The sequence below is a fragment of the Brugia malayi genome (assembly GCF_000002995.4).
Source record: "Brugia malayi strain FR3 genome assembly, contig: Bm_007, whole genome shotgun sequence".
Lineage (NCBI taxonomy): Eukaryota > Metazoa > Nematoda > Chromadorea > Rhabditida > Onchocercidae > Brugia > Brugia malayi.
This window is the reverse complement of record NW_025062284.1, coordinates 527,427-548,997: the sequence shown is the minus strand read 5'-3', so window position 1 is coordinate 548,997 and position 21,571 is coordinate 527,427. Positions and strand designations below refer to the sequence as shown.

Sequence of the window (21,571 nt, the reverse complement as noted above, 5' to 3'; positions counted from 1 at the left end):
ATATATTTGAATTGATCAGTAATCGATATATTTGAATTGATCAGTAATCGATGTGTTTGAATTGATCAGTAATGGATATATTTGAATTGATCAGTAATGGATATATTTGAATTCATCAGTAATGGATATATTTGAATTCATCAGTAATGGATATATTTGAATTCATCAGTAATGGATATATTTGAATTGATCAGTAATGGATATATTTGAATTGATCAGTAATGGATATATTTGAATTGATCAGTAATGGATATATTTGAATTGATCAGTAATGGATATATTTGAATTCATCAGTAATGGATATATTTGAATTCATCAGTAATGGATATATTTGAATTCATCAGTAATGGATATATTTGAATTGATCAGTAATGGATATATTTGAATTGATCAGTAATCGATATTTGAATCTCCTCCATGAAATATTTGAATTTCACAGCTTTCTTATTATTTTTAAACTGAAGATTTATCAGTTATCATTGTTTCTATTTAATAAACAACATTACCATTAGCTAATACAGCACATCCAATTTAACTTTTTAAACTTTTTTTTTAATATAACTTTTTTTTAAAATATAACACATAAAATTAAATTAAAATTTGAAAGGTTTTTTTTAAAGTCTTTTTTAATTCAAAAAAATATTTTATCAGAAAAAAAAAATTTTGTCATCAGATAGTTAAGAAAAGATTTTTATCAGTTATTAGTGATAAGGAATTTGATAAAGCGAAATGCATTGATCTAACAACGCCATTCGAATTTATTATCAATGATAATGTTATTTTAAAAAAATGTTGAATAACTTTATCAACGTTCATTCAAAATATTTATGTATCAAGATATTAGTTAAAATTTTCCACTGGGAAATCTCGGGATTATAAAAAATTTCTAGTATCTTCTCATATGAGCAAAATTAATTTTTAATTTCAGGTCATGAATCTAATACTACTTCTATTTTCAAAAAATGATTAAAATATCTAAAAGAGCTTTATGTTTTCATTAAAATTTCCAGCTAATATCAGACAAATATAATAATTGCAAAAAAACAAAAAACAATTATCAAAATTTATAAATAAAAATAAACCTATAGAATTAGAAAAAAATTGACAATTTTTAATTTTCAAATTTATTATTTGCTTAAATCAAACTGAATTTAGTCATTTTTTAAAAATATTGAAAGGTTATTTTTTTTCGTTTTTCATTACTGAACCAAAAAAGTTTTATTTTTAATGTTGTTAAATTAAAAAATTTGAAAAATTCTTGATAACATAATTTTTATTTAAAAATTTTTTCTAATAATTAATCATATATAAATATCCCTGAGAAAATCCCCGATAATAGTAATCGTCGTGAAAATCTCGGCTAACAGCAATTCTTGCGAAAACCTCGGCTAATAGTAATCCCCGAGAAAATCCCGGTAATAGTGATTCTTGAGAAAATCCTTGATAATAGCAATCCCCGAGAAAATTCTCGATAATAGCAATCCTCGAGAAAATCCCGGATAGTAGTAGTAACCGAGAAAATCCCTGATAATAGCAGTCTCCGAGAAAATTCCTAATAATAGCAATCTCCGAGAAAATTCCCGTTAATAGTAGTAACGAAAAAATTCTCGATAACAGTAATTCCCGAGAAAATTCTCGATAGTAGTAATACCCAAGGAAATCCCCGACAATACTAAGCATTCCTGTATGTTCCAGAAAAAAAAAACTTTGATCTGTTGGAGTCAAAAGTAATGAATCGAAATCATTTGATCATTTTAATCATTAATGACTTAACGATAGGTTTTATTTTTTTTAAGCCATCTTATTGTTTTCGTATAAAAATTAAAATTTTTGGGCATTAGTTTTTTCTGAAATTAATTAATTTTTTAACTGTTAGAATTTTTGGGTATTAATTATTTGTGAAATTAATTAATTTTTTAATTGTTAGAATTTCTGGGTAATAGCTATTCCTGAAATTAATTAATTTTCTAACTATTAGAATTTTTGGGTATTAATAATTCGTAAAATTAATTAATTTTTTAACTGTTAGAATTTTTGGGCATTGGTTTTTGGGCATTAATTTTTGGGCACAAAAAATTAATTAATTTTTTAACTATTCAAAGCTAATTGTGAATAAATTCATTAACAATTTATGAGTTTTAATAGTTCAACAATAAAATAATGTCAAATAAATTATTTAATTAATCATATTATATTCTATAATAAATTTAAATATCAAATAAATCAATCATTTATCTTTGATCAAATTTTAAAACTTTTTTTCATCTTTTTTACTTTAAAGGATTAATTATTGCAATAATTTAAATTATTATTTTTATAAAAATTATTATTATTTTTTTTTAATACAATTTTGTCATTTTTTCACTAAAAATTTCTATAAATAATTGTTGTTAATAATTTAAATTAAAAATATAATTTTGATAAATTATTTTAAAAGTTTTTATAGCATAATTTGTTTACTATTTTACCTATTTCAGGTAAGATGATGGATGATTTTCATCATCGTAGAATGCGTCAATTTCGAATTGCATATACAGCAACTTTATTATTAATTATTATCGTCATTAATTATGCTCTATTTAGTCCAAGTTTGTTTATTTGTTTGTTTGTTTACTTTTTTTGTCAAAATTAAAAATTGGATTTATAATTTTACCTTATCACAAACAATCTGAAAGATATTTAATATAAAGTTTTTGTGATTTAATAAATTAATAAAAAAGTTTATTAAATTATTTAGGTGCCATATACAACAACTTTATTATTAATCATCATCGTTATTATTTATGTTTTATTTAGACGAAGTTTATTTGTTTGTTTGTTTGTTTGCTTGCTTGCTTGTTTGTTTGTTTATTTGTTCGTTTATTTACATTTTTTTATCAAAATTAATAAAAATTAGATTCATAATTTTACTTTATCACAAACAATCTGAGAGATATTTAATATAAAGTTTTTGCACCTTAATAAATTAATAAAAAAGTTTATTAAATTATTTAGATTAACACTCATCGTTTGATGGTTGTTGATAGTAAAATAGTTAAATCGAATTATAAATTACTCTAAAATAATTTACATTTAGTAAAGTTTTTTAAAATTTACCTTCAAAACTATAAAGTTCGATACTATTTACAATAATATAGCATGGTGAAATTTCAAAAAATTACTTTTTTAATTTTTTCAAAAATTTTAGATTGGCGTGATCTGATATTTTCTGATAGTTATTATTTGATAAATCCATATGATAATGAGACGATAAAAGAGAGTGTAGCAATGGAAATGGCTAATGTCACCATAAATGTCGCAAAATTTTTAAATGAACCAAAATTAGTGATGCCACGACGAATGGGTATTTTAAGAAATCGTTGTTCAAATGATGATAATGATAATGATAATGATGATGATGGTGATGATGGTGATAAGAATGATTCAAATGAGATAACATTATCAGCTGAAAATGATATGATAAATTCAAATTGGAGTATGGAAATGGATTTAATTGAAAATCATTCAATTTCACAAAATATTTATAATTCATCATTTAAACAATTGAATAATACAAATCAATTTTGTTCCTTATGGTATTCGGTAAGTGTTTATTTTATTATCAAATTTTTTTTTTTATAAATATTAAAAAAAAGTTTTTTTTTTTTTTTGCTAAATTTTGATTATTTTAAATTTATGTGAAAGCATTTGTTTGTTTAAATTTTAATTAATGAAAAATTTTTCATTTTAAAATAATTGTTTGTTTGTTTGTTTGTTTTTTTTTTGTTTTTTTTTTTAGGAAAAGCCAATATCGGATACTATTGTTATGGTTTTAATTATTTTTATAAGCCTTCTTGATTTTGTGGCTTTAATAATAGCACTAATTGATTATGATCTTCAACTTATGTGCAAAATGTCACCTGTCGCATCGTTATTACAATTAAATTTGATTTTAGCATTTTTTTTAACCACTGCTATTGCTTTATATGCTTATCAAAATAAGGAAGCTCTTGGTTAGTATGAAAAAAAAAAAAAAAATTAAAATTAATCTAAATGTTTTTCTTTTTTTTTTTTTTTTTGAAAATTTAAGAATAATAAAAATTTGAAAATGTTGTTTGTAATTAAAATTCAAAAATTTAGTTTAGAAAAAAAAAAAAATTATTTCAGTTAATATGATAAAATTAAAATTAATCTAAATTTTTTCCTTTTTATTTTAAATATTTTCTTTTCATTGAAATTTAATAATAAAAATTTGAAAATATTGTTTGTAATTAAAATTCAAAAATTTAGTTTAAAATGAAATTTGATAATAAAAATTTGAAAATGTTATTTGTAATTAAAATTCAAAAGGTTTAAATTTAAAAAAAAAAAAAAAAGAATTGGTTTAAAGTTTAAAAAATAGTTTAAATTAAAAATTTTAGTTTGAAAAAATATTATTTCGGTTAAAATGGTAAAAATTAAAATTAATCTAAATGTTTTCCTTTTATTTTAGATATTTTCTTTTTATTGAAATTTAATAATAAAAATTTGAAAATATTGTTTGTAATTAAAATTTAAAAATTCAGTTTAAAAAAAAAAAATATTATTTCGGTTAATATGATAAAATTAAAATTAATCTAAATGTTTTCCTTCTTTTTTGAAAATTTGATAATAAAAAATTGAAAATATTGTTTATAATTAAAATTCAAAGAAAAGAATGTTTTCTTAAAATTATTTTTTTGTCCTAACATATATTAGAATTTTTTTTTTTTTTAAAATTTTATTAATTAATTTTAAAAGAATGAAATTTTTATTTGTTTAGAAAAATAAACAAACAAACATTTAATCAACATTTTTTTTGCAGATAAAATAAATCACGTTGTGAAGCAATTAGCAAATGATCAAATATCAACCAGGTGTACACGTAACGTTGACGTAAGTGTCGGAAGTGGCTTTTATTTTGGTTGCGTCGCCTTATTCATACATTGGATTCTTAATTTCGGCACTGCTTTATACTGGAAATGGCCACAAATTTCACGTCTAATTGCAAATTTCTATTTATCATAATTCTCTCTCTCTCTCTCTCTCTCCTTCTCTGTCCCTCCCTCTTTCACTCTCTATCCCTCTCTCTCTCTCTCTTATTTTTTGCAATTTTAATTTATTTTTTGCTATTTTTTATTGCTTATTACAAATACTTTTTTCAATTCAATGATTTTAAAATTTTTTATTGTCAAATTTGAAAAAAAAAAAAAAAAAAAAAAAACAAAATTTCATTTTTTATGAAAAATTATAAAAATGCAAAATATTATTTACATCCATTTTTTATATATTTGTGTTGAATTGTTGATAAACAATTCTTGAATTTTTTAAATCAAACAAATGAATAAAAATAAAAAAATTTTTTTTATCACTAAAAAAAACAAAAAAAAATTATTTGGCAAAATTTGAAAATAAATTTGAAGCACTAAAATATTCGATTGAAATTAAAGTAATTAATTTGTTATCATTGAAAGTAAGAAATTTTAATCCTAGGATTATAATCAGTATAAAAAAAAAGAAGATATTACTTAATGATTAACTCATATGATTTGCTAATGAAATTCATAATTAGTAATTTGGTGACATTTTCTAGAAGTAACCATACATTTGACAGTATTTGACAGCATCATACTTTCTTATACAATTATATTAATTTTAATATTCGTACCTGTGAGGTATTTCTTGCAAAAGATAATTTCTGCTCTTCAATCAAAATTTGATTGCAAAATTTAAAATAAAAGAAAATGCAACAACAATTATTTGTGACTAAAATAATGTTCGAGCATTTATTACACAAAAGAAGATGGGGTAGTTGATGAATTTTAATAAATATAAATGATTAAAAGTGATTATGTTAACTTAGCTCTTATCACTTTATCAGACAATAAACAATTTGGTTGGCTAGTTGTTATCACTTTATTAGGCGACAAATAATTTAGTTAACTTAGATGTTATCACTTCATCAGGCGACAAACAATTTGGTTAACTTAGCTGTTATCACTTTATTAGGCAACAGGCAGGTTAGATAACTTAGCCGTTATCATCTTATCAGACAAAAAAGATGAGTAGTTGATGAATTTTATAAACACAAATGATTGAAAGTGATATGTTAACTTAGCTCTTATTACTTTATCAGACAATAAAAAGTTTGGTCAATTTAGCCGTTATCACTTTATCGGACGAAAAAGATGATTAGTTGATGAATTTTATAAATATAAATGATTAAAAGTGATACGTTAACTTGAATGTTATCACTTTATCAGACAATAAACAATTTGGTTAACTTGGATATTATCACTTTATCAGGCAATAAACAATTTGATGAACTTGGCCGTTATCACTTTATCAGACAACAAATAATTTGATGGGAATAAAGTAAAGCTTTTTTTTTAAGTCAATGCTGAATGCAACGAAGAGAAAGAAATTGATCAAGAAGAAAATTTAAAAAAGATAAGCAATATTCAATTAAAATGAAGTGAACTGTGATTTTTAAGGATGATAAAATAAATAAAACAACAACATATGATAAATAAACAACAACAAAAAGAACATATGATAAATAAACAACAACAACAAAAAGAACGTATGATAAATAAACAACAACAACAAAAAGAACATATGATAAATAAACAACAACAACAAAAGGAACATATGATAAGAAACAACAACAACAAAAAGAACATATGATAAATAAACAACAACAACAAAAAGAACATATGATAAATAAACAGCAACAACAAAAAGAACATATGATAAATAAACAACAACAACAAAAAGAACATATGATAAATAAACAACAACAACAAAAAGAACATATGATAAATAAACAACAACAACAAAAAGAACATATGATAAGTAAACAACAACAACAAAAAGAACATATGATAAATAAACAACAACAACAAAAAGAACATATGATAAATAAACAACAACAACAAAAAGAACATATGATAAGTAAACAACAACAACAAAAAGAACATATGATAAATAAACAACAACAACAAAAAGAACATATGATAAGTAAACAACAACAACAAAAAGAACATATGATAAATAAACAACAACAACATATGAAAAATAAACAACAACAACAACAACAACATATAAATAAAACAACAACAAAAAAAATTTTCTTCTCCAAATCATGCAAAATTTTTCATTTTTTCATTTCTTTGATTAAAAAAATTTGCCTAAAATATTAACTATTTATTTCAAAAAAATTCTTATCACTTTGTATGGTTGTCTTTCATCATTCACATTTCATGTATTAATCAATTAATTAAATTTAATTTAAATTTTTTAAAAAAAAAAAAAAAAAAAAACAAAAAGGATAAAAGAATCTATCAAATTGGAATAGTTGCATTAAAAAAAAAACATTTAACATTTTTTTGAAGTACTATTAAGCAATTAAAAATCTCTGAATAGTATTTTATTTTGAAATACAAAATATTACAAATTAATTTTTCAAAGTTAAAATTAAAATTTTGAAATGGATAATTTTATAAAAATATATTAAGTTCTGGTTTTTGCTAATTGCACAATTTTGCAGAACAAAAGTAATTCTCATTCAAAAATTAATAAAAGCAATGAAAACAAATGATAAGTTAGTTAAACATTATTGTTTTTTTTGTTCGTTAATTAAATTTCAAACAAATAATTAATTAATGCAAATAATTTTACATTACTGTGATTTATTAAGAAAATAAAATTTGTTAATGAAAAAAAATTTATTTGAATATAACAATTTTATAAAATTTAAATTGAAATTTTTTTTTAAAAACTACACTTTAATGAATTTTGAAAAAAATTTATTACTGTTGAAAAAATATTCAAAATGCAATAATCCAATATTCCCTTTTAGTATTTTTTTGTTTTTCCAAAAAAAAAAAACCTTGATAATAAAATTTAAATTTTACTATTTTTTTCTACAAATATTTAAAATTTAAATTTTACATTACAAATTGTTTTTTTTTTTTTTAAAGATTGGATGAAATTGTAGTCAAATTATATGATGAAGATGACACTCAACAAGTTGACGAATTTCTTATTGTCCCCATAATTGCTTGCATTATTATAATTGGTGTCCTGGTGACATCTGTCATCATTTTTCGAATTCTTCTTTTCATTTCAAATCGAAAACAACGAATGAAAAAAGGTAAAATGGAAATGGAAGCTAAAGAACAGGAAGGTAAGCACATTTCAGATATGCAAACAAGCATAATTAGCAATTAGCTTAATTAGCATAATTAATTAAACATTCGTATGGCAGAAATAATTTTAAAAACGGAATTCGAGAAGCGACAATGAAATGTCAAAATAAAGAAATTTAAATAATTAATTTATCAATATGATAAATAATTTCTTGTAGATTAATTAAATTACTAAATATTTTATTTTTTTAAAAAAAAAATTTTTTTCATATAAAAAGTTTTACTAATGAATATTATGAAAATACATTTCCGGTCAAATTACAGAATATCTTGCAATTCCGAAAACTGTAAGTGCTTTTTAATCTTGCCGCCAGAATAAATTATCTAATCCTATCTGATAGGTTTAATTAAAATTTTCCAATGAGCATTTTAATTAAATATATTTTTTTCGCTCAATTCTGTAATAGTTCTAAAATTTTGAAATTTTAGGCGAGAAATAATTTAATTTATTACATTCAAGTTTAAAAAAAAAAAAATCAAATTTTATAATTTTTACAGGAAACTATCAGTGCAGTTAATTCAAGAAAAATGCCATAGTCAGAAAAAAGAAATAGCTCGAAATTTTAAAATTTATCTGAGTGTAAATAAAATTTATCACCTGATCAAAGCATATATTATGTTATCAACTTTTTTTAGCATACAAAAAGTTATCCTTGAAGTAAATACATTAGATAATATAAAAAAAAAAAAAAAACAAAAATTGTCGGTCAAATAAAAAGAATTCATTACTGCTCTTATCAACAACAACAATAATAATAATAACAGTTAATAACAACAATAATAATAATAATAACGGCTTATGACAATAACAATAACAATAATAATAATAATAATAACAATAATAATAATAATAATAATAATAATAATAATAACGGCTAATAAAAACAATAATAATAATAACGGTTAATAGCAACAATAACAATAATAACGGCTAACGACAACAATAATAATAATAATAATAACGGTTAATAACAACAATAATAATATTAGTAATAATAATAATAATAGTTAATAATAATAACAATAATAATAACGATTAATAATCACTAAAAGTAGAAGCTAATAATATCGATGGAAGTTAATAATAATAATAACAATGATAATAATAATAACAATAATAATAATAATAATATTAATAATAATAATGATAATAATAATAATAATGATAATAATAATAATGATTTAAAAAAAATTTTTTTTATTACATTTCAATGATTTTTTTTTTTTCATTTTCATTTAACATTCATAAATTCATTTTGATTTATTTTATTTTGCATATTTTTTTTGACCTTTAACTGCTGTCATTGATTGATTTATATTTGTAGAAATAATATTATTTATGATCTAATTTGAAAAATTCTCACTAATTTTTGGCAAATATAGTCAAAAGCAATAAATTCAGTGGATATCTCATTAATGACCACTTTTTATCATCTCTTATCATCCTTTTATCATTCTCTTATCAATCAAAAACATCACTTGATCTAAGTTGAAAAATTCTCATTAATTTCTGTGGCGAGCAAATATAGTCAAAAGCAATAAATTCAGTGGATATCTCATTAATGATGACCTTTTATCATCTCTTATCATCCTCTTATCATTCTCTTATCAATCAAAAACATCACTTGATCTAAGTTGAAAAATTCTCACTAATTTTTGGCAAATATAGTCAAATGCAATAAATTCAGTGGATATCTCATCAATGTTCACCTTTTATCATCTCTTATCATCCCCTTATCATTCTCTTATCAATCAAAAACATCACTTGATCTAATTTGAAAAATTCTCACTAATTTCTGTGGCGAGCAAATATAGTCAAATGCAATAAATTCAGTAATATCTCATTAATGATGACCTTTTATCATCTCTTATCAACCTCTTATCATTCTTTTATCATTCTCTTATCAATCAAAAACATCACTTCATCTAATTTGAAAAATTCTCAATAATTTTTGTGGCGAGCAAATATAGTCAAAAGCAATAATTATGCTAATAAATCTAGTATTATCTCACTGCTGATCATCTCTTATCATCCTCTTATCATTCTCTTATCAATCAAAAAACATTTCTTTCGATGTCAAATCCAAATTCAGATTATATCTGTAACATTGGAAAATTTTTAGATCTCATTTTTTTTTTTTTTTTCATATCTTTGTTTAAGCAAGATAAATTCATTAGTAATACTTTAATGATAATTAAGCAAATGTAGTTTTATCATTGAATGATAAGTCGCAGTTTAAAAAAAAAAATTACTTCTTACTTACTTATTTACTTTTTACTTACTTACTTTCAGCAAATAAGATACATCAAATATTTTTAATGCAAATTTTATTATTTAAATTAAAATTAAATGCTATTACAATTGCTATTAGTTATTTCAAAAATTGAAAAAAAGATAAAGAGAGAGGAAGGGAGAGAGAGAGAGAGAGAAAGAGAGAGAGAGAGAGGAAAATGAAAAGATATAAAAGAATAAAATTCAATTACTTTATGTCATTTTATAACTGTGATAAAAAAGTTATATGCTGAAAGTAAGTAAGTAAGTAAGTAAGTAATTTCGATATGATGAAGGAATCAAGTGTTGGTCGTATTGCATTTGGTATTTGTATCTCGTTGACAATGATTTTTACTCTCATTTCTTTACTTACTCCTGGTAAAATTTAAATTTTATTAAAATTTAAAACTAAAATTTAAACTGATTAGTATTTAAATAAAAATAATACAAAACAAAATTTTTTATTAAATCTAATCAAAAAAAAAAAAAGAACACACAAAAACAAAAAGTTAGCACAATATTTCACAGCTTGGCGAACATTTGAAAAAAGGCCTGAAGCATTAAATAAAGGCCCAGCTATACCAGCTTCTATTGGCCTATTTCGTTATCAGTGCTTTGGAAATTTACAAAAAGACGATGGCAAAATTGGCAAAGAGAAGAGGCCAGATAATGATTTTTGCAATTACATTTTTGATGTTAGTTTAATTACTTTTTGTAAAAATTAATTAATAAAATTATTAATTAAACTATTTAATATTGATTATATCTATTTTCTTAAATTGATAAATAAATATATTTATTTCGTTCTTTTGTTTTTTTTTTCAATTTTTTCAAGATATTGTTAAAAAGTTTTAGGAAAGTTTTTAAAATGTTGCAAAATTAAATTGTTTAAAAAAGTTTTAGGAAAGTTTTTAAAATGTTGCAAAATTAAATTGTTTAAAAAAATTTTAGGGAAGTTTTTGAAATGCTATAAAATTAAATTATTTTAAACTATATATATTATTGCATCGTTGATAAATGTTCAACCTTTTAAATTTGCAAATAATTTTATTTAATTACTTCAATTGTTTTTTTTTTTTGTTTAAAATAAACTTTAGAATTTAGAGTTTTTGTTTAAAATAAACTTTAGAATCGTGCAGCATGGGATGTAACAGTAGTTTATACATTAATATCATCATTGATTATCGAATTAATTGCTATTTTATATTTATTTTTACCACGAGAATTTTGCTGTGAACATTATGAACATATGGCAGCACCATTTAGTATTTTTGCTTCAACTATATTTATATTATTATTTTATGGTGTTATTACTTATGCAGAACGTTATGCTGAAATTTCAAGTAATTTTCATTTATCTTTAAAACAAACAAACAAACAAACAAACAAACAAACACACCACACAAATTTAAGCATATTTAAATTTAAAAAAATTAATTGAAAAAAATTTAAAAAAAGATAAAAAAAAAAATTAATACACATTAATCAACCAATCAATCATATGAATTGATTAAAATTTAAGCATATTTAATAATTTCATTTAAGCATATTTAATAATTTCATTTAAGCATATTTAATAATTTCATTTAAGCATATTTGAATTTAAAAAGAATTGATTGGGGAAGTTTAATCTGATAACTAAATACACATCAACCAATCAATCAATCAATCATATGAATTGATTAAAATTTAAGCATATTTAAAAGTTTTTGAAGTTGATAAATTTTTTTCATCAAAAAAATTTTCATTTAGTTTTACTTGAGACTTTCTCACAAACTGAAGGTCACAGTGGCTTACATCCATCAATGATTATTATTGGCCTTGGCTATAGCTATTATTTATCATGTATTGCTTTTGTTTTTTCTTTTTTATCACTTATTGTTGGTATACTTAATGTTACCTTAGCATGGTGTTTTCTTTGGTAAATATAAATAAAAATAAAAATGAATATTATTTGTGATATTACTATATTCCATTTGTTCAACAATAAAGTATATCAGAATATTTTGAAAATTATAAATAAATTAAAACATACATTGAAATAAATTAAAAAAAAAAAATTTTTTTAAAACGAAATATTATTTCAATTTGAAATGAATAATGAATACATGAAATTGCACGAACCTCATTTGCTCTTCCATACATTTATAATAATTTAGCATAAAATTTGAACAGCGAGAACAAATTATTCCTCCGTATTTAAAATCTATTGACCAATAAATCTTAATCTCAATAATCAATCAATATTTCTTTAATTCGAGTACCTAGTAAAAAGTAAAATGTATTTATGAGGAAATATTTATTTAGTGTATAAAGTGATATAATTAATAATAAAGTCATTAATTAAGTTGCAAAGTTGTTTTTTTAAAAAAAAAAATTATGCCGTTATCTGTTGACAAGTTAATTTTTGTTTATTCGATAACATGTCAGCTCCAGTAATAGCAAAATTAAAAAGTGTTTGATGTTTTATTGTAAATATATCATTATGATCTAAGTTATGAAAGCTTAAAAGGCTATTAAAAATGATAAAAAACAAAATCCACCAAAAAATTATGAAAATTTTAATTAAATGAAAATTATTCGAAGCAGTTGAAAATATTATAACCATGAATCACTTGAGAAAATTCGAAGTATTAATGACTTAATTAATATTTCAGAAATTACTTTAGTCCTTCATGCCTATTGATCTAAAATCACTTTATTCTTTATTATCATCACATAAGCTACATACAACAACTGTTGTCCTATTTGTTCCTACTTGATAAACAACAATAAATAAGTCTAACATTTAGCACTTCGAGATACCAATAAGTTCGTGTCAAATAATCACCAACTAATTAAAAAACATGATCATACAATTATAATACAGTAACAATTTTTACCATAACATATTGCCTGATTTTCCATTAATCTTATTTAAAGCATTCTTTGGTAATTTATCAAAAATTAGAAATCCAGCAGAACGCTCAATACTATCCAACGGTACCATAAAAGAAGTCAAAGGTATATCATCAGGTATTACCTGAAATAATTATAAAAATGATTCAACGAAATAATTATAAAAATGACTCAAGGCTTATAAAAATGATTCAACAAAAGTTCATTAATTAGACAACTTATTCGCAAATAACTTACTGAATTTGGCAAAATATATGCTTCTAGTTCGAATTTGCCATTCATAAGTTCCACGAGTACAACCTAAAGCATGTTTAATTTAATTATGACAAATGTTAGATAACAATTTTTTAGCAAAATAACGAGCTTTAAATTACAATACTTTAAAGAAATGTGTCGGCACAGCAATATTATTTCGACCAACAATTTTATACTTGATGTACAAAGAGCCATCTTGTTCTAATTTCGGCAAAAATAATGGACCCGTACAAACGTATACATTTTTGTTCTTCCTTGCAAGCTTCCTAAAATTTGAAATCTTTAAATTTAACACTTTCGAATTATGAAATATAAAAGAGCACTAACAAGATGAATGACATTATTAAGATTGACGAGTTAATAATCGCTATACTTTACTGAACATGAAGACACTTTGATATGTGAAATGAGCATAAAGTGGATTTTCTTTTAATAAATATAAATAGACAAAACAAGTGGTTAAACTGCAATACCTGACGTGTTTTTCCAATTCATTCCATTTGTCCCTATTAAATCCTTTTCCAACTTGAGGTGCCATATTACTCAACAAGAAAGTTTGATCGATTGCAGTTTGTGATCGCCGATGATTGCCAGCTGCAGCTAAATGACCACGATCATATCCACTACCCTGCAATTACCAAATCTTATGAAATTCGTGACTGAAAAGAAAAAAAAAAACAAAAACAAAAAGAAAACATTTTCGTTTTCATGAAAATATAAAGATGGTCATTTCACTTAAATTGATCGGTTGCTTATCCTCTTGACTTTTCTATAATGAATGAAGTAGTTAAGAAGCTAGCCTGGAATGCAAAAATATGCCTTATAGTCATCATTTGTTGATTTGAAATAAGGATGAATGGATGGGTCCTCGCGAAATTGACATTTCGAACGGTCGACAGATGAATTATACACTAGCCTATCTGAACTTAGATGTTCAACAACCCAATGAGCAATTCTACAAAAATTAGACAATATGAAGGAAAAATTAAATAAAAATTCCAAAATATGAATAATATTCGAAATGATGCCTACAATATTCAACACGTCTAACATTAAACAGTAGCTGTAATTAATACAATAGATGGATTTTAGACCTATTTACTGTATTAGTGAATTAAATCGATACCTAAATGTTTATTCAGAAGCGTTAAAGTGATTGAAGTGACTTTGAAACACGGATTGGTAGATCAAATGTAAATAACCTATTTCGACGGTCGTACGATAAAACATAATCTTCGAAAGTACGTAAGTTATCAAAACCGGGATATCCATATCGCATTATTTGGGATGCACGAGATGGTTGCTCTTTTACATGATCAATATCCAAGGTTGAGGTGGGTCCGGTTAAAATGTGAGGCTGCACTGCAGTTGCCGGCAACTAAAAAAGCTATTTTAATGCTGGAAAATACTAGAAAAAAAAAAAATGAAGAAATCACTAGTAACGTTAGCTTCAATTAACATTTTAAACAAACCTAGCAAAACAAGTAGAAAACAAGGGTACATTATTTTACTAATTTATCAGTGACATTGTTATCTTTCAAAATATTACCAATTTCCAACGCCTATGGTATTTCAAACGATTCAAATTACAGTAAATTACACGAATAAAAAGTTGAATTAAGAACTTGAAAGAAATTAAAAATCAAACAATCCAATCCAAATTTCTTTACAAACAGTTACATTTTAATTAAACTTAAAAATCCAAAATATAAATGTACCTGAGCAGTGGCAGCATTAGCTCGTTTCAGTATATATTTGTCAGTTAAACAACCAGCAAAGAAAGAAGCAGTTAATAATGATACAGTGCCAGATCGGTTAATAATATATCGCATTCTCCTAAAAATATCAAAGTGCACTCATATAGATAATAAATCTTTTATATAATTAACAGAATCGCTATTAAATAAAAAGACACGCACGTAAAAATTCATTCAACGTCAAGAGAAACGTAGCATTTAGTACTGCTTAGAGAAAATATCATTTTTAAAAAAATACATTTAGTATTCCTTAAAGAAAGAAGCATGTTTTGCATTTCAAATTTCAACAATATAATAATTTGTGAAAAAAAAAATACACGTAGGATCTGGTAGTATTACTTAAGAAAAGTAGAAGACAACGTGAAAAAGACGTGAGGGGAGAGAATAAGAGGGGACTCAACAAGGACCAGCCAAGATGATAACAAAATTCCAATTTTCAAATATTTTTTGTCATTTTTAGCAAGTTGGGCTTGAACCTGTTCAGATAAGAGAGTAAGAGACGAAAGAGTATTCAGTGTGATATTTTAAGTAGAAGTAGAGAATGAGAGAATATTTAGATACGTGTAGTAGATGTGAAAGGATTGTAGAAATAGTGCGTAGCAGTTGATGAGTATCCGAAAGAAAAGAGAGAAAAAAGATAGTGTAGAGAGGATAATAGGGATATAATAAGAATATGTATGTAAATAGACGGAAAAGAGTATGGAGATAGTTCATAGCAATTGATGAGTATCCGAAAGAAAAGAGAGAAAAAAGATAGTGTAGAAAGAGAGGATAATAGGAATATTTAGATACGTGTAAGCAGATGTAAAAGGATTGTAGAAATAGCAATTGATGAGTATTCGAAAGAAAAGAGAGAGAAAAGATAGTGTAGAGAGGATAGTAAGGATATAATATATGTAAATAGACTGAAAAGGGTACGGAAATAGTGCATAGCAATTGATGAGTATTCGAAAGAAAAGAGAGAAAAAAGATAGTTTAGAGAGGTTAATAGGGATATAATAAGAATATATATGTAAATAGACGGAAAAGAGTATGGAAATAGTGCATTGCAATTGATGAGTATCCGAAAGAAAAGAGAGAAAAAAAGATAGTGTAGAAAGAGAGGATAATAGAGAGATCGGTAGGAATTATGGGAAATAGTACTGTTACAGAGCAGAAGTAATGGATAGATGACGACATACAGTGAGAGGTAGACGAGTGTGCAAATTTATTTGAAAATAAAATTTTTGATCTTTTGAATTCTTTTGAAAATCGATCGACTTCTGGCAATTCAATTTCCAATATTTCAAGTTTTGCAATTCAAATTTCAACAATATAATGTATTTGTGAATTTAAGTGAAGTAATTTGATCAGTTTGTTTGCAATCACACACATATAAATATGTAAACAAATGTTTCATTGTATTTAATTTACTAATTTTTTTTTTCTTTTTTTTCTGTTTATGAAAATTTATTCTACATTTATTGAATGATTCATCATCTTTTTATAATTCAGCAATATTTATTCATTCAATTTTTATTGTTTACAATTTCCAAATATAATTGAAATTTGATTTTTTACGAAGAAGAATTTAAATTCAATAAAGTATTCAAACAAATTTTATGACGTTTTCGTACTCGTACGTGACATGCTGGATATACGTATATATTTATAGATTTCACTTACGTTAATATTATTTGACAAATTTTTTTTTCTTCTTGCATTTATTAGGCGTTTTAGTTGTGTTTAATTAGAAGAAAGAAAGATGGAAATGATTGAAATTTAAAGAAATGGAAGAAGTTGTTGACAAGAAAAAAAAAAAAGAAATTATTTAATTGTTTGCACTTTCTAGTTTTGCATCAATGAGAAAGAATGGTAAATTCAATAAATTTGCATCTATTTAATAAAATAGATACGTCAGAATGATAAAATAAAACGTCAAATTAACAAAATAGATACGTCAGATTAACAAGATGGATACGTCAGAATAACAAAATGGGCACGTCAGATTAACGAAATAGACACGTCAGATTGACAAGATGGATACGTCAGATTAGCAAAATAGATACGTCAGAATAACAAAATAGATACGTCAGACTAACAAAATAGATACGTCAGATTGACAAAATAGGTACGTCAGACTAACAAAACAGACACGTCAGATTGACAAGATGGATACGTCAAATTAACAAAATAGATACGTCAGACTAACAAAATAAATACGTCAGATTAACAAGATAGACACGTCAGATTGACAAGATGGATACGTCAGACTAACAAAACAGATACGTCAAGTTAACAAGATGGATACGTCAAATTAACAAAATAGATACGTCAGACTAACAAAATAAATACGTCAGATTAACAAGATAGATACGCCAGATTAACAAAATAAACACGTCGAATTAGCAAAATAAATACGTCAGATTAACAAATTAGGTACGTCAAATTAATGGGAGCGTCAAGGCTACTCGTTCTTTTATCTCGTTTTTTGTTTTTTTAAACTCAGGAAGATATAATGAAATTGTCAAAAAAATGACAAACATTTGACAAATAAATATTTGAGATCGTTTACATTTATCCAAATACATTTGAAATTATTAGCATAATTTATTTTATATTAAATTTAATATTTCTGATTGTTTCTTTTTTTTTTTTTTTTTCTTAAGAGAATTAATTTTATAAAAAATTAAATTTGACCACTGTAATGAACTTATCATTTCACAAAAGAATGTATTAATTTAAAATAGATTTTGATTAAAATGGATTTAAAATGGTTTTAATAAGTGCAAAAACTTTTCAATTCTATAAAATGTCATTTTATTAAAGCAAATGAAAGACTAATAAATATTCAAAAATAGTTTTTATATTTTATTGAAATTATAAATTCATTTTAATATTGAAATGTTAATTTCATTTCTAATATTTCTCTTTTTTCATACAAAATTTCTTTTTCTTTTTTTTTTTTTTTTTTTCTTTGAAAATAAAATATTATTTATGAATTTACAATTTTAGCTTCCTTTATAGTTTCATTTCTATTTGATTACATTTAAATAACTTTTTTTGTTTATTGTTTACTGTTCACTGTCCACTCTCTAATGTTTGTTTGTTTACTCTCTAATAAGAAACTATTTTTTTACAGTGAAAAAAAAAAAAAAAACAAAAAGGAACGAAGTAATTAATAGAATTATTTTACAAAATTAATTAAATTAAAATGAAAGAATTGATAGAAAGGTAAAATTTTATCAAATGGTCATCTAATCAATGACCATTAGTAATTAATAAACAATAATGACATGCATAAATTCCTGTTTTCAATTCTATCGATTATATAAAGTTTGCCGACAATTTCAATTGAGAAGAGAAACAGGTTCAAATGATCATCGTTAAAATTTTACCTCTTTACAACAAAAAGAAATTCCACTTCTTGTTTGGTTCAATGTTCTTCGAATTTTTACAATTTCGTATTTAATTTTATATTAACATTTGTTAAATTCATATCCATTTCAAAAATGTTACGCAAATATTACGTATTTCACGTAACGTTATAATTTATAACTCACTAATATTACTTGGAACATATACGTGGGATTATTTCGTATGTAAGTAATACCTATCTTTCGTCAAATTTTTTCGAATTTTTACAATTTCGTATTTAATTTTATATTAACATTTAATTAAATTCATATCCACTTCAAAAAATTTTACTCAAATATTACGTATTTCACGTAACGTTATAATTTATAACTCACTAATATTACTTGGAACATATACGTGGGATTATTTCGTATGTAAGTAATACTTATATTTCATCCAATTTCTATCAAATTTTTATATTTCGTATCTAATTTATCTATTACGCATTTCTCGTAACGTTATAACTCACTAATATTACTTGGAACATAAACGTGGGATTATTTCGTACGTAAGTAATACCTATCTTTCGTCAAATTTCTTCGAATTTTTGCATTTCGCCTTTAATTCATCTATTACGTATTTCTCGTAACGCTATAACTCATTGAAACATCTACGTAGGACTATTTCGTACGTGTAAGTAATACTTATATTTCATCCAACTTCTTTGAATTTTTACGTTTCATATCTAATTTATCTATTACGTATTTCTCGTAACGTTATAGCTTATAACTCATTAATATTACTTGAGACATCTACGTAGGACTATTTCGTACGTAAGTAATACTTACATTTCGAGTAATACTTATATTTGTCCAAGTTCTTCGAATTTTTACATTTCGCATCTAATTTATCTATTACGTATTTCTCGTAACGTTATAACTTATAACTCATTAATATTACTTGAAACATCTACGTAGGACTATTTCGTACGTGTAAGTAATACTTATTTAGTAATGTATCTAGAATATAACTTTTATTTTCAGTTATAATCTTTACATTGCAATCAAAAATAAAATATTTTCAATCGATATTTACTTTACTTTCATTTCTAAAAATTCATTTCAATGATAATAGAAGAAAAAGTGAGAACATCCATTCGTATTATTTATTTTGTTTACTTATTCATTTTGTAAACAAACATTTGTTTATTAATTTATTCATATTTGATTATTCATTCATTCTATTCAAATTTTATTCATTGATAACAATAATCATTGAATGCAAAGTTAATATTTGCAGAAAGAAAAATATATTATTTATTGATTTTTTTTTTTTTTTTTATTTTTTTCCCTTTTCAAAAATTTAAATTCTATTTGTGAATCAAATCTTTTTTTTTTTTCTTTTCTCCTACCATTCACATTTATCATTCTTTCATAGCAAACATTAAAATATTAACTGTATGTATGTGTATGTGTAGGCATGTGTGTGTGTGTGTGTATGTGTATGCATGTGTATGCATGTGTATGTATGTATGTGTGTATATATATACATAGCATAAAATATTTTCATTTTCAATGTTAATCTTTTAACTTAATTCTTTACTTAGTAAAAATTAAATTGTAAAATTAACTTGTGTATGTGTGTGTGTGTGTGTGTGTGTGTGTGTGTATGCATGTGTATGCATGTGTATGTATGTGTATATATATATATATATATATACATAGCATAAAATGTTTTCGTTTCTAGTGTTAATCTTTTTAACTTAAATCTTTACCTAATAAAAATTCTTTACTTAGTATAAATTAACTTGTTGTGTATGTATGTGTGTGTGCGCATGTGTGTGTATGTATATATATGCATGTATGTATGTGTATGTATGTATGTGTGTGTGATGTATGTATGTGTACATAACATAAAATATTCTCATTTTTAATGTTAATCTTTTAACTTAAATATTTAGTAAAAATTAACTTGTATGTGTGTGTATGTGTATGTATGTATGTCTGTGTGTATGTAAGCAAAAATTAAATTGTAAAATTAACTTGTATATGTGTATGTGTGTGTGTATGTGTATTTACGTATGTATGTGAGTATGTGTATGTATGTGTGTGTATGTGTATGTATGTATGTGTACATAACATAAAATATTCTCATTTTTAATGTTAATCTTTTAACTTAAATATTTAGTAAAAATTAACTTGTATGTGTGTGTATGTGTGTATGTGTATGTATGTATGTGTGTATGTGTATGTATGTATGTGTACCTAACATATAATTTTCTCATTTTTAATGTTAATCTTTTAACTTAAATATTTACTCAGTTAGCATAATTTTATATTTTTATATTTGAAATGAAAATTTATGTCTGTCACATCAATTAGTCATTTCTGTGACATTTCATATTTTTATAAAAATTAATTAATTAATTAATTAATTTATAACTTATTTATATGATTTCATTCATTTTATAAAATGATAAAATGCTGTGAAAATTATAAAATAAACATAAAACGAATATTAGTTGAACAGATTATTTCATTGCTAAACTGTTATTCAAATAAAACAAATTGATTAGATAAATTTGTTTAAATCAAATTTAATCATTTAAAAGATTAAAAAAGTAAAATTAAAACTAAAAGTAAATTCGTCCTTTGAAAATTTTATTTTATTTTATTTTATATATTTTAATTTTAATTTATATTTCTGCATGAATAACACATATTAAAGAAATAAATATTTAATTAATAAATTTGTTTATTTAATATGATTTAGTAATACTTAACTTATTTATTGATTATCATATTTTATTTTTTACATCAAAAAATTTCTCATTTTTAATTAATGCT

At 23.3% G+C, this 21,571-nt stretch overlaps 4 protein-coding genes across 4 annotated transcripts; 3 read left to right on the top strand and 1 right to left on the bottom strand.

Annotated features, from left to right (window-relative positions):
- Window positions 1–2,482: 2,482 nt before the first annotated feature.
- Bm8539 (Uncharacterized protein) lies at window positions 2,483–3,997 on the top strand (the record flags this gene model as incomplete). The annotated part of the gene is made up of 3 exons (XM_043082705.1): window positions 2,483–2,588; window positions 3,188–3,582; window positions 3,779–3,997. The coding sequence occupies 3 exons, from the start codon at window positions 2,483–2,485 to the stop codon at window positions 3,995–3,997; spliced, it is 720 nt and encodes a 239-aa protein (XP_042938639.1).
- A 4,145-nt stretch (window positions 3,998–8,142) lies between these two features.
- Window positions 8,143–8,744, top strand: Bm17090 (Uncharacterized protein; the record flags this gene model as incomplete). The annotated part of the gene is made up of 3 exons (XM_043082704.1): window positions 8,143–8,185; window positions 8,472–8,494; window positions 8,706–8,744. 3 exons carry the CDS (start codon window positions 8,143–8,145, stop codon window positions 8,742–8,744), a joined length of 105 nt encoding a protein of 34 aa, XP_042938638.1.
- Window positions 8,745–10,766: 2,022 nt separating this feature from the next.
- On the top strand, window positions 10,767–12,404 carry Bm2105 (Uncharacterized protein; the record flags this gene model as incomplete). The annotated part of the gene is made up of 4 exons (XM_043082703.1): window positions 10,767–10,857; window positions 11,008–11,174; window positions 11,609–11,822; window positions 12,232–12,404. 4 exons carry the CDS (start codon window positions 10,767–10,769, stop codon window positions 12,402–12,404), a joined length of 645 nt encoding a protein of 214 aa, XP_042938637.1.
- A 953-nt stretch (window positions 12,405–13,357) lies between these two features.
- Window positions 13,358–15,464, bottom strand: Bma-cps-6 (endonuclease G, mitochondrial precursor, putative; the record flags this gene model as incomplete). Its single annotated transcript, XM_043082702.1, has 7 exons — window positions 13,358–13,501; window positions 13,615–13,677; window positions 13,757–13,898; window positions 14,106–14,260; window positions 14,530–14,587; window positions 14,835–15,010; window positions 15,351–15,464. The coding sequence occupies 7 exons, from the start codon at window positions 15,462–15,464 to the stop codon at window positions 13,358–13,360; spliced, it is 852 nt and encodes a 283-aa protein (XP_042938636.1).
- Window positions 15,465–21,571: the final 6,107 nt, after the last annotated feature.